This window comes from Eptatretus burgeri, chromosome 10 (assembly GCF_056783735.1).
Source record: "Eptatretus burgeri isolate ZD-2024b chromosome 10, Ebu_testis_v1, whole genome shotgun sequence".
Taxonomy (NCBI): domain Eukaryota; kingdom Metazoa; phylum Chordata; class Myxini; order Myxiniformes; family Myxinidae; genus Eptatretus; species Eptatretus burgeri.
In genome coordinates, this window is record NC_140970.1 from 100921753 (window position 1) to 100935635 (window position 13883).

At 42.1% G+C, this 13883-nt stretch overlaps 1 protein-coding gene across 2 annotated transcripts in view; it reads left to right on the top strand.

Annotated features, from left to right (window-relative positions):
• Positions 1-5739: 5739 nt before the first annotated feature.
• The window catches only part of LOC147019290 (laminin subunit beta-1-like), a 133167-nt gene continuing 125023 nt past the window's right edge, over positions 5740-13883 (top strand). The window contains exons 1-6 of one of the 2 annotated variants that reach the window (XM_085899678.1): positions 5740-6156; positions 7360-7438; positions 8831-9009; positions 9145-9283; positions 11182-11255; positions 12168-12227. In XM_085899678.1, the coding sequence (XP_085755804.1) occupies positions 7381-7438; positions 8831-9009; positions 9145-9283; positions 11182-11255; positions 12168-12227 (510 nt within the window). In that variant the 5' untranslated portion in view covers positions 5740-6156; positions 7360-7380. The remainder of the gene's footprint in view (positions 6157-7359; positions 7439-8830; positions 9010-9144; positions 9284-11181; positions 11256-12167; positions 12228-13883) is intronic. The other variant, XM_085899679.1, reaches the window with a different exon arrangement.

Sequence of the window (13883 nt, forward strand, 5' to 3'; positions counted from 1 at the left end):
TTTTTCTTTCGAGAACAGAGTATGGTCATCATAACGACTTGTTCTCTTCTTCTTTCTCCTTCTTTCCTTCTTCCTTCCTTTTTAGCAGCGTCTCGCGTAGCGAACGTTGCTCGAAGAACGCTCGGCGTTGTTGTTGTTGTTCTTCTTGTTGTGAAGACAAAACCTTTGCATTCGGACTCGGCTCTTTTATATACACGATCCGGATCTTCATAAATATTAAGCACCTGTACACATCCTCGCATTGAGGGTGCCTTTTGAGAGCGTCTATCATCAACTTTTAAATATATTCGGACATTTGCTTTAAAGTTTCGAAAAGTTCACGTTACTATTTAAAGATTATTCCATTTAATGTATTGTAAATTTATAAATACATTATTTATTTCGTAAATACACTATATTTCGTAAATGCACTATGATGGGTCTCGCTATTGGCTTAATCAAGGCACGTGACAAAATATCGGAAGTTGTTGTTGCGTTTAATTTTTTATTTATTTATTTTTAGCCGACAAAACCTTTAGGACGCTGCTCTTGGACACATTTGTCCTTGTTTCTTCATTCTTCATTCTTTCTCCTTGTTTCTTCATTCTTTCTCCTTTCTTTCCTTCTTTTTCCCTTTCCTCCTTTTCCCTTTCCATCCTTCCTCCTTTCCTTTCCTTTCCTTCCTTCTTTATGACATCTGGTTATTTTAATCAGCATACCATGTTCTTTACGGAGGGAGCATCAGCACTGCTGAATGGGTTGATTTCCCCAGGTCTACGCTGGGAAGTTTGCCGATTCACTGGGGCTATCCCGCTCATTTTGGCTCATGAGGGCAGCGATTTGGAATTTGTTCAGGGTGCCGGTGATGACTGGTGTACTGTTTGCAAAAGAAAGCGACGGATCTTTAACGCCCAACAACTCGTGTTCTGGGATCACGTGGCAACCAACTTTTTTCTGTCGGGCGCCTTCAATTTCCCTGCTCACGTCCTGACGGGCAGTCACATGTTTATTCAGCACATACATCCCAGCGATGACGAGGGTACACAAATTTGTGTTTTGGGTTTTTCACAGGAAAACTGGGAACTTGTCAGGGACTTGTAGAAAGGAGAATTTGACACAAATTCGTCGATGGATATGCTTCCACCCATGTTAGGTGCCAATCCACTGTTATATTTGATCTCGATTAAAGGTCCTTCAAGAAGAGAGAAGAGAAGAGACGAGACATACCTGGAAGAGAGGGACAACATCAGATGCTTCTAACTTGAGTTATGGTCAGCAAAATGTTTTTTGAAAGTCAGATTACCTTTGACCTGTTCAATGTGAAATTGAATGAGTTCATCTGTGTATACATTTGTCAAGTATAGTTGAAATCTCTTGAGTAGTTCATTAATTATTCCAGTGACACAGATTTTTTTTTTTCAATTAAAGGGCACTTGACCTTTTGAACCTAAAATTCCATCAGTTCATCTTTGCATGACGGTGCATCGTTTTGCCAAGTTTGGTCAAAATCATTTTAGCGGTTCACAAGTTATCGCTGCAACAAAAATTTCACACACGCAGCAACAGACAGCCGGACAGACAACGCGAAAACATAAAGCCTCCACCGGTGGAGGCAAAAAAAAAATCGACCAATCACAGAGCACGTTTTATTCTCAGATCTTTTTGTAAGAATGTCTGATTGGACATTTCAGCTGGAAAATGTGTGGGCAATGAATATTCATGTTGCCCTCCCATGTGTGCTTCGGTTGCAAAGTAACGAAGCACGCTCACACGCCGACGCAGCTCTCGCGCACACTCACCGCCGGGAAATCAATGGATCGATCGATATCCCAATCGGAGCTAACACGACATCACCAAATCGCCCTCATTTAGCAGTGTGTGATTCAGTGTTTATGACTCGTCTGTGTGAGGCTTTCTTCGTTCCATCGTTTGTTCTTCCTTGTCTGTTCACAAGTTCATTGTTACCCCGTGCAAAGTGCAAAGCGGGGTTCAGCAATTGTTTCACACTCTGGAGATGCTCGTCTGTGATCTAGGGACTCCTTAATTGAAATATTATTTTATATTTTGAACACGAACCTGCAGTTTTTAGCGGTACTTTAGCTCTGAATTTGGCAAATTGTGTGGGATTTCGTCTTGAGCGCACGCGCGCAGAGAGGAGTAAGGTGATCGTTTTACTCTGTCTGCTTACCTGGCAGTCAAAAAAATTTGAAAATCATTCCTTTCGGGTTTTAAGGACATCATAAAGGACACAAACAACAGGCACAAATAACTAATGTAATGTGTTAAATATGGTGGTGCAAAAGAAGCTGCATCAATGGCGATAAACTTCTGGGGAATTTTTTTTTTCCTCCAGCCTTTAAAACCTTTTATTTACAGGTGGGTGGGTGTCAGTTTGAGGTGGCCATTATTCCTTGTTTGCACACTTCTACCCCAAGCAGCAACACCACTCTCCTGGAGCATGCACCAATGCCAGTGTGGTGGAGCTCAGGGTTATGAAATCTGCTGCCCAGTCATGGCCTCCTCGTTTCCGAAGCAGGTTGACCCTTGCTGCCGTGTTTACGGCCACATCCTCAGCATGGTTACAGGAAGGGCCTTGTCCAACTTAATGGGAGAGTGAAAGAAGAAATGCGACTGAGCAAGCAAAGCGAAAGAAATGCCAAAGAGGACGACAGGAGAACCCTCGTGTCTGTGTGAATAATAATAACTGAGCTGAGAGACTGACGCTCAGCCTTATATAGATCTTCAAAGCCCCCAGCGCTCGAGCCGGCGACGCCACCACGTCCCCTCTCATCCGTGAGAGTAACCACCTTTGGCTTGCGTCTTGGCGCAACACCCTTTTGCACACGTTCACGAAACCAGTTCGAAGCGGTTTCCATGGTACCCGTGACGAGAATGGGATCGTGACCCTCGGGTTTTGGCGCAATATCCTTTTGCAGGCGTTCACAAAACCGTTCTGGGGGCTGCGAGGAAAATGTGTTCATGTGTGACAATAAATGCGGGCAGATGTTTTGTAGAAAAGAATGAGAAATAACAAAAATGACACAATCGCAACGCGGATCTATCAACATTGACGGGATCATTAAACTAAACAATATAATGATGAAATAACTTTTAACTATGTGAGGATCTCTTTGGGATGCCTCAAAACCACAATTTACACACATATATATATATATATATATATATATATATATATATATATATATATATATATATATACACAAATTTTCAAATGTCTGTTTATTACCTCCGCCACCGAAGGTGAAGGAGGTTATGTTTTCACCCCTTTCTGTTTGTTGCAAAATCGAAGATTTTCCAAATATATTGGTTAGTCGGTTTATTGATCTGACAATGGTTTATCTGACAACAATGGTCTGACAATGTTGTTTGATGATCTGACAATGGTTTAAAGCTACCAGACATTGGCCTATCACCCCTTACACCCTTTTAGACCTTTTTGAGACACTTTAGATCCATTTAATAAATCGAAAAAAAATTTCCTCCCGAAAATCTTTTTGGCGACATTTTTCATGCACCATTTGCATCACATCACTATTTGCAATGATGAATCAAAAGTGATATCCCAAAGGGAAACTACTGATCCATGGATCATCGAATGTGACACCAGAATGAAATGCTGTGAGTTGTATCAAATGGATATTGCTGAAAGCAAAGCTAAGGGAGGTTTCGAGAGAGGGAGTGGGTTGAGGCTGAAGAAGCGATGTGGAGAGGGAGAGGGATCGTGGCCTGGAGGCGGTCGGTTGGCATGGAAAGAACTTTGATGATCTTTGGTGAGTCGGTAGGCCCAAAAAGTGCTTAAATCCGTTTCACAGCTGAGTTTCTATAATATCACCTTCACTCCCAAGCATCATTTCGGAGGTACAACAAGCATGGATTGGGAATCTTCGTTGGTGGAATGGAATGAGGTTGCCAAGTTTAGTGTCTCCACAGACTGCGATATCTGCACACTGAAGTTTTATGCTTAATTCCCGTTTCCACCAATATACACTCCAAAAAAATTGCTCATTTGAGGTGAGACATCTACACGTATATGAGACATATGTTATAAAAGTGAAATTGTATATTTGTTTGTTTGTTTGTTTGTTTGTTTATATTTGCTTCAAATAGTAAAAAAACACTCCTGAACCGAATCCAACCAAATTTGCATGTTGCTTAAGAGTAAGTACCCCAAGTATGCTTTCTGGAGGAGGGTCTTCAGAGTGGAGGGAAGACCCCAATTCTCTCCATGTAAATGTGTATCGTTTAGCGCCAACCCGGTTGTATCGGGTATAACATATCATCTTCTTTTTATATGAAGAAAGTTTCAACAACTTGACAATATGCATTATGGTGATGTTGAAATCCGAGTGAGAATCATTCGAAATTTTCAAAACGTTTCATTTCGTTGATTTTAAGAGGAGGTTCAAACCAAAGAATCCAACTGTGAGCTTTGCAATGATGTGGAAGTGATTTTTGCTCATCTCGTATACAAGCATCAATGGCGGTTAACAAAGATGATGGAAGGTGATTTTCTTCTTGGCCAACCAGAGGAGCTGTGGCCTGCAGGTCGTCTGTCGGCAAGGTGTCATGGCGCTGCCCTTAGACAGGGATGATTTCAGCTTAAACAAGTCTGAAGACGACGATGGTTCACGAGCGGTATTTGACGATGTAGATTGTTTCAGAAGTCAAGGATGAGACAATGTGATAATGTTTGACCAAGTTATAAAAATGATCAACATGATGTGGTACGAGTGACGGGTTATTAGCTGCAAAATGTCAAAAACCCGGTTTCGTTCAACAACTTTCAAAATTTGACCTTTGCATAACCTTTAAAAGTCACAAAACAATGTTGTGGACATTAAAATAAGGAAACAGGATACGTGCTATAGCTTATTTGAGTTAGTTCATCGAAGAAGGTCGAAAACCCGGTTCGATTCCCACAACTTTGAAAATTTGACCTTTGTGAACTTTAAAGGTCAAAGGTCAAGGATTATGACCTTTGGTTCAAAACTTCTGCAACATTCCAGGAACAATATAACGTCTAATAGGCTATATGGCATTTCACACTCCTCGGATTATCCATACTTTGATGAAATCAGCGTAAAAACAAACTTGAAGGGGGCGCCACGGGCAAGGTGTTTGAGATAGAGAAAAATGGTTTCAAGACTTTAGGTGGGGAATGACCTCAAGATTATGCATAAAAAATATCGTCATCCTAGCTCTCAAAGTTTGGGCGGTCGTATGATTTTATGTCAAAATTCGCAATTTTCTAAGTTCGTGACCTTGTGACCTTGACCTTGGGATGAAAATGAAAAATCGAGCTCCGTGGGGCTATGCAGGTGCCATTGGACTAACCAAATACCAAAACCCCTGTCAGATTCGACAAACCCCCTGGGAGAAGATGCAAATTGAAATCGGCTACCCCCTAAAAACCCATGTTTTTGGGCGTGGCTCCGCCCATAATGGGCGCACCACGCCCATTCTCAGGAAAATACAACTAGATCATGATGTAAACCTCCCACCAAAATTTTATCAGGATCAGATCAAAACCCACGGAGCTATGCTCGGGACAGACAGACAGACAGACAGACAGACACACACACACCAATACGGAATATAGTGGTCACTTTTTTTCGTGAAAATATTTTTTCGTGAACCAATAAAAGGCTACATGGTCAGGTGTGATTATATCATCATCATCGGAGGGAATTGAGGTGTCACTGGTGAATCGTGTCCTTGACCTGTGGTGTTCTCTGGTAGAAAGGTCGAGTTAACATTTCGAAGATTAATTGATTGAGAGATTCACAGGTTGTTGGTGCAACACGAGCGTGATGGGCCAAACGACCTGCACGCAGTGACCAAGGTTTCCTTGTATTTGTAACAATGGGCACGTCCATTGTTTGACATTTCTATTGTTCATGTGTTTTTTTTTAACTTTGATAACCTTTGCATCGATCAGCTGTTCGTGACCTATCAATTGAATGATGTGTAAGTAATGGATTGAGTTGAGTTGGTGTTGCCTAGCACTCTATAGCAGGAAGGGAGTGGAGTGGAGTGGAGGAGTGGGGAGGGGAGGAAGGGAACAGCGGAGGAGGAACAGCGAGGAAGGAGAGCGTGCTGGGACAAAGAAGAGCCATCGAGCTCCGAGCGTCCTTGCTCCGTGAACAGGCTGTCGAGGTGAGTTCATCAGAGTCTCCGAGGGCAGGTTTGCCAATCTCAGGTGGATGGGTATCTAACGGACTCGACTCCTCGTGGCTCCGATCCCGACCCCCCCCAAACCCTGCACATCATGTGTTCCCAAGTTTGCTCCATTTCGTGACCAGTTCCCTCTTTACGCCCCCATTTGCCTTTTCCCTGATTGTTCTGAAACAGTTTTCCCGACGGGCTTGCGCATGGATCTGTACAAACGGTTTTGTTTTCAAACTTTTAAAACTTTCGAACCCGTTTGTGAGTTTGATTTTTGAAACTTTCCGTTGGGAGTTATGTTGCACGAACTTGGCAGGAATATTTGTACATTTTAACGATTTTGTATTGTGTCTTACCTGTAGTTACCTGAGCTGGTAGGATATTGTAAAGATCGACACACTCTCCTCCATGCTGTCCAGCTTGGGTTCGAATCTCGTTGCAGCTATAAACGGTCATCTTGAGGTTTCATTTGTAGGGCGAGACATCGACCGATGTGTGTGGCCGTACCACGGATGGGCGCCTGCTCGGAGGACTCGTCTCCCAACACTAGTTGGTGGTGGACGTCAAAAGTTCTCACTGAGGATTTAGCCAACAGTCGGCGAGTTATCGCCAGAATCTTGAACAAATTACAAGTTCATGCCACTTTCAGTCGAACAGTCAAATGCCAGGCCTGGCCAGCCGGTTCATGAAAGACCTGGACCCAAAATGTCCTCGGCTGATCCCACAAGAAGGTGGGAATGAGTAGGACCATTAAAAAGGTAAATCATAGTCGTCGCACAAACACATCTTTCTTCCCTTTCCAACTTCGCTTCTTTTATCCACCAACACGATTCAACTTCAAAGTCACTTCATGACCTCTGTCTTGGCACCCTGCCTTCTCCTTTCTTGATCCGATTCCCAACATTTTCTAATCCGACACTTACTCGTTACAATCCACAGCGTTACGTCCGCCACCGGAGGGGGACGCGGGTTATGTTTTCACTCCTGTTTGTTTGTCTGTTTGTCTGTAAGCAGGTTATCTGAAAAAAGTTGTGGACGGATTCGGACAAAACTTGGTGGACTGGTTGGGTGTGTGATGAGGATGAATTTATTCCTTCTTGACCTTCTTGACCTTCAGAACTATGACCTTCTTCCCTGAACTGCTTCATGACTTTGCTTTAAAATCCTCTTCTCCACTGTGTGTGAACTCTCCAGAAGGTCACGAGAGGGTCCTCCATGAATCCTGGTTACCTTTCTCCTGGAATGCCTTGTCGAGAGTTCATATTCTGCCTGGGTGAGTGACGTGGATAAAAAAAACTTGAAAACTTTTTTTTTTATACTTCTGTTTTAAATATTTACTTCCACTAGTTTTTTTTTTTATTATTATTTGCTTTTTCATGAGTAGAATAGAGTCATGTTTGTAGGCCTCGGTCCTTTTGTTCGGCAAACGGAACTTTTTTCATTTTAAATTGCTTCCAATATGGTCAAGACGACTTGAATGGAGTACTACTCTCCCTTATGGGCTGACGCCCCTGCATAGGTGTTTTGCTCTCGTATTGCAAGCAATTCGGTGGTCTCTCTTCTTTCTACCGTCTGCTCTCCTCTTTCAGTCCTCCGACTCTCCTCGTTTACTCCATGATGCACGCGTTCTTCCAGTAACCCACTACTCGCTAAACTTCCAAAATCCAGGCCGACTACACACCTCGACTCTTTTAGACCCCACTTGACAAATCTGTGGAACGACCTTCCCTTGCTCTTCCAAACAGGGGCATCGTACCCCAACCTGTATACCTGGTGTTGGCATAATGGATAGGGTGGTGGGCTTGGGATCCGAGGATTCTGAGTTCAAATCGCACTCGGCTGTTGAATTAATGCCAGGTGGGATTGACTCTACCTGTCATCCTTCCGAGGTCGACAAAATGAGTGCCAGCTTGCTGGTATCCTGTGTCGGAGCGGCGACCCGTCCAGGATTGTGCCCAATAGCCAAGGAGACTGCTTTGGCATCACCAACGCTCTGCACAGAGTATGGTCCCAATGGATGGATGGATGGATTGATGGATACCCCAACCTCGCTCTACTCTCACGATGTTTACACACCTTTCCTCTTTCCATAGCAAACTGTGATCCCCCGAATTAGATGAGATATTTGCCTTCACTTCCGAAGCCCATCCTTTAGTTACCTTACCTTGCTGCTCGCATTCATCCAATCATCGTCCGTGTTTGCTTCTTATTACACCATAAAGTTGATAACAATTGAATTTGACTCGGTTCCAGTAGACCTGCAGTTTGTGTTCAATTATATTAATATAAATTATACAGTTGAAGTCATCATCTTGTTTTCCCAGGTGAGTTAGCTTTGTTTTGTATGAATCTATAAATTATACCTGTGATCAGGATTTCAGAAATGATGACTCGGCCAAAGGAATTCCTTTTGGAATGTAAATGAGGTTGTCTTTCCAGTCCACCAAACTCCAGGGTAGGAAGTACCAAGCTGTTGTTAAATCTCGAGGCCTAGTAATGTACCAGCCTTGCTTAAGCAAATTTATCTTTGGTTGAACTTCAATCTAAGCATCAAAACCAAACTAGGCCTTGGCAGTTATAATAAAGTTTTTAACAAAATGAGAGCAATGATCATGATGAAGGATACGTGAATTTCTTCTCCGCTACTTCCTGATGTGCTTCCCAGTTGTGCTGGCTGCCATTCGGCCAATATGCATGTTACCAAGCATGTTGCACGGCTGTGCTCAAGGAAGCTGTTACCCGGCCACTGGTGACCTTCTGGTTGGTCGTGCTGACCGGCTGACGGCATCATCGACTTGCGGTCTTCTGGAGCCACAAAATTACTGTATTGTCAGCCATTTGCAGGTTAGTCCATAATTATCTGCCCACCAAGCACTCCTTCGTACGATGAGCCGTTTATTGAGGACATCTGCCTGCTGAGATCATTCATCCGTTTGTGTGACATTGTTATCTCTCCATCCGTTTTGTTGCTGCATTTAGGAAGACAAGAAGTGTTTTTTCTGCGATTCACGTCAGGATGGCCACTACGGCGTCCAGGGGAATCACCGCATTCATAATGTCATAACGCCTTTTGCAACTGCACACGACCGCAGGAACACCTGGTGGCAGTCCGAGAATGGTAGGTCCTTTGGTAACTACTGGTGTATGAGGTAGTTGAGTGTTGTAGATACCAAAAGTGTGAAATTTGTTTTTAGATGTGCCCCAGAATCGAACTGATTCACTTGTAAACAACATTAAAATTTTTATTGTGAAAAAGTTTTACAAAGGAGACCAGGAAGAAAACTTCGTTCTTGTGTCCAGTATTTCCCTTTGATTTAAGCTGTGTGCTATTAAATGGTCAACGGTGTGTGAGTGTTTGTGTGTGTGTGTGTGTGTGTTTGTTTACATGGATGATTGTGTGTATGAGGGTATGTATTTGTTTTTGTTTGCATGTGTGTAGTTGTTTTTGTTTGGGTGTATGACTTTGTGTTTTTTGTTTGGGTATGTGTGTTTGTGTGTGTGTGTGTGTGTATGTGTGTGTGTGTGTTTGTTTGGGTTTATGTATGTGTGTGTTTGTATGTATCAGTGTATGTTTTGTGTTTGGGTATGTGTGTTTGTGTGAGTGTTTGTCTGTGTATGTGTTTTTTTTTTGTAATTATGTATTTTATTTTCATTTATTGTGTGTGTGTGTATTTGTTTGTATGTATGAGTGTATGTGTGTTTTTTTGTTTGGGTATGTGTGTTTGTGTGAGTGTTTATCTGTGTATGTGTGTGTATTTGTTTTTTATTTTTATTTGTAATTATGTATTTTATTTTTATTTTGTGTGTGTGTGTGTTTGTTTGTATGTATGAGTGTATGTGTGTTTTTTGTTTGGGTATGTGTGTTTGTGTGAGTGTTTATCTGTGTATGTGTGTATTTGTTTTTTATTTTTATTTGTAATTATGTATTTTATTTTTATTTTGTGTGTGTGTGTGTGTGTATTTGTTTGTATGTATGAGTGTATGTGTGTTTTTTGTTTGGGTATGTGTGTTTGTGTGAGTGTTTATCTGTGTATGTGTGTGTATTTGTTTTTTATTTTTATTTGTAATTATGTATTTTATTTTTATTTTGTGTGTGTGTGTGTGTGTGTGTGTGTGTGTATCTGTTTGTATGTATGAGTGTATGTGTGTTTTTTGTTTGGGTGTATGTGTGTGCATTTGTTTTTTATTTTTATTTGTAATTATGTATTTTATTTTTATTTTTGTGTTTGTTTGTATGTATGAGTGTATGTGTGTGTTTTTTTGTTTGGCTCTGTGTGTTTGTGTGAGTGTTTGCCTGTGTATGTGTGTTTTTTTTTTTAAAGTAATCATATATTTTATTTTTATTTTTATTGTGTATGAGTGCGTGTGTGTTTGTGTGTTTTTTGTTTCAGTATGTGTTTGTGTGTGTATTTGTTTTTGTCTGTTTGTATGTATGAGTGTGTGTGTGTGTGTGTGTGTGTGTGTGTGTGTGTGTGTGTGTTTGTTTTTATTTTATTTATTTATTTTGTGTGTGTTTGTTTTTGTTTGTGTGTTTGTTTTTTGTTTATGTATATGTGTTTGTTTGTTTGCTTTTGTTTTTATTTTATTTATTAGTATTTTTGTGCTGTATTACTGCTACGCTCTCGCTCCCCATGTTCCGCTGCGCCTCGGACACCGTGTGTGTGTGTGTGTGTGTGTGTGTGTGTGTGTGTGTGTGTGTGTGTGTGTGTGTGTGTGTGTGTGTGTGTGTGTGTGTGTATTTGTTTTTGTCTGTTTGTATGTATGAGAGTGTGTGTGTTTGTGTGTTTTTTTTTATTTTATTTATTGTGTGTGTGTTTGTTTTTTGTTGATGTATGTGTTTGTTTTTTGTTTGTGTGTTTGCTTTTGTTTTTATTTTATTTATTGTGTGTGTGTGTGTGCACGCGTGTGTGCATGTATTACGAGTATTGTTACTTAATTTTTTTGTTTGTTGATTATTATTATTATTATGATTTAATTCAGTTGTTCAGATTATTCGGACATGTCTCCCTATTGCAGGTGTTGAAAATGTTGCTGTGCAGCTGGATTTGGAAGCGGAGTTCCATTTCACTCATCTCATTATGACGTTCAAGGTAAACTTGAGTTGAATAAACTTCGGGAGTCAGGTGTCTGTTTGTGACTCTCTCCAGAGCATAGCTCCGTGACGTTTGATGCGATCTTGATGAAACTTGGATACAAGCTAGATATCATGGTCTAGTTGTGTCTTTTTGTATGAGGGGCGTCCCACGACCCTTGTGGGCGGAGCCACGCCCACTTGAACTTTTTATTTATTTATTTTTTCTCGATTTTTTTTTTTGTTGCAATTTCATGTGCGTGCATAATGAAGCTGCGTGTAATGTCCATAAGTACAACATATAAAAAAATCCGATTTTATTTGGTCAATTTTGACGGAAGAGATAGGTTTTTACGGTAGGGCTTCCTCAAAAGCTTCCACGAACTCGATTGTACCTATCGTGGCATTGTTCAATATAATACCCGCGAACCATCGTCGCCTCCCGGCTAGTCAATATCTACACCCATTTATAAATAACCTACTCATTCCATCCGTCGGATGGGGATTAACAGTATACAAAGCTCTTGCAACAAAACAATTCGTTTTGCTCATGCACTGCCTCATCTCACCTCCGTGTACCTCCCCCTAAGTTTAAAAGATGGAACATGTATTCCACATCACATTTAAATCTTCTGAATTACACTTTGGAAAAGCAAGAACTTCAAAGCGGCGCACAGGGGCATCGAGAGCCAGCACGGGCCCCGAGGAAAAGGGGGGTATAATGGGGGTAATGGTGGAAGGGTGATCAAAATTTCGACCGCGTCTACGTGCAACATAAATATATGGTATCCTTGGCTCACGCTCTCTTCAATGCTGTTCTCTGTCTTCACATCATATTCTCTTTTCCGCTTCTCCCTTTTGTTGTACGTTCTGTCTTGCTATTTTCGTACTCTTCTTCGGCCATAATTTTTCACTCGCCTTTCATTTGCAGACGTTCAGGCCAGCAGCTCTTCTCATCGAACGCTCGTCTGATTTCGGACACACCTGGCAGGTAGGTATAACCAAGATTGCTTTGGATGGTATGAGCATTAGATCTGTACAACATGAAAGCAAAAACGTTGAACGGTTTTTAAAATATCGCGCTCACAAAAGTACATGGACGGATGATCGGTGGGTCGGACGAAGCTCATTTTAATGTCCCTCGTCTTCGACGTCGTCGGAGGGGGCGGACATAAATAAATGAGAAGGAAGATGAAGAGTTGTGACGCAGAAGAATATTCTTTCATGAGACCATTGGGATTTGGTGAAATAGAACACCGACTGCGATGCACTTCATGTACACTCGGCATTAAACTGCTCGAGCACGACAGATTTTTGAGACTTCCCCCAAGGATCACCCAAATGCAAACCTGAACTGGGAGTTGCTCAAGCATGGGAAGGCAAAAAAGTGGGAGATGTTCTGACACTTAAAATGATTCATTAAAAATAATTTGGGGGATAAAAATGGACGAGACACAATCAATATACTGAACAGATCAAGCAGTTGACAGACACAAATCGGGAAGAAAAGAGAAGCACATTCAAACTTGTATACAACGAGAATGGCACAAGATGGAGCACCAGCAGGTTGAACAGTTTACGTTTTATATCCAACTGATAGGCCATGCAATTCTCTTTGTGTACCACTTCCTGGGTCGGGTTGTGTCGGAGTGGTGCTGAGGTGTCGTCCACAAGACGGCGGTCTCCTTGGGTTAACCTGAGGCAGCCCCTTCAGGTGTGTTCCTGGAATGTCCTATCCCAAACAGAGGATGATCACCTGTCTCTGTTATCATCTGAGCTCAAGGGTTTGGATATCGGTATTGCAGCTCTCTCTGAGGTTCGGAGAACGGATAGCGGCGAGATCATGGTGGGTGGTTACACCTACTACTGGTCTGGTTGCTCTGATGGTTACCATGCCCAAGGAGTTGCTGTCGCTGTGTCCAAAAAGCTGACTCCAATGATAATTGTTAGGAGTCAGCTTTTTGGACACAGCTAACACCGGTCAACGAGCGTATTATGGGACTAAGGATTCGTCACTCCTTGGGTGTCATTTCCCTGGTCTCTGTTTATGCTCCGACTGATGGGAGTGACCTCACCATGAATGACACATTCTACGCCACGCTCGAGTCTGTGGTTAATCAGTGCCCCAGGCAAGATACTCTTCTAGTCTTGGGGATTTCAATGCATCAACTGGCAATGATAGGGATGGTTATGAGACGTGTGTTGGTCCCCATGGGTCAGGAACTGTGAACCTGAATTGCACCAAGTTTCTTGACTTTGCAAGAAGTTATAGACTTAGGGTGGCCGGTTCATGGTTTCAGCGCACACAAACTCTTCGCTGGTCTTGGTGTTCTAATGCTGGCGGTGTGCCAAAGGAGATTGACCATGTGATCATTGATGGTCGCTGGAGGATGATCCAGAACTGCAGGGTCCAGTTCATTAATAGCGACCACAGGCTTATTGTAGCAATTCTGAAGTTGCAGCTTAAATCCGGGAGAATGGTACCATCCCAGCCTCGGCTGGATGTTTGCAAGCTCAAGGATGAGAGTGTAGCTGAGGAGTTTGTGAATAAGCTGAGTGGGGATTTGGGGGGTTTTGGTGACATTTTCTGTCCCTCAAACTGGTCCTTCGTGGTGAGTGATGAAGCAGAGAGAGTACACAGACTAAG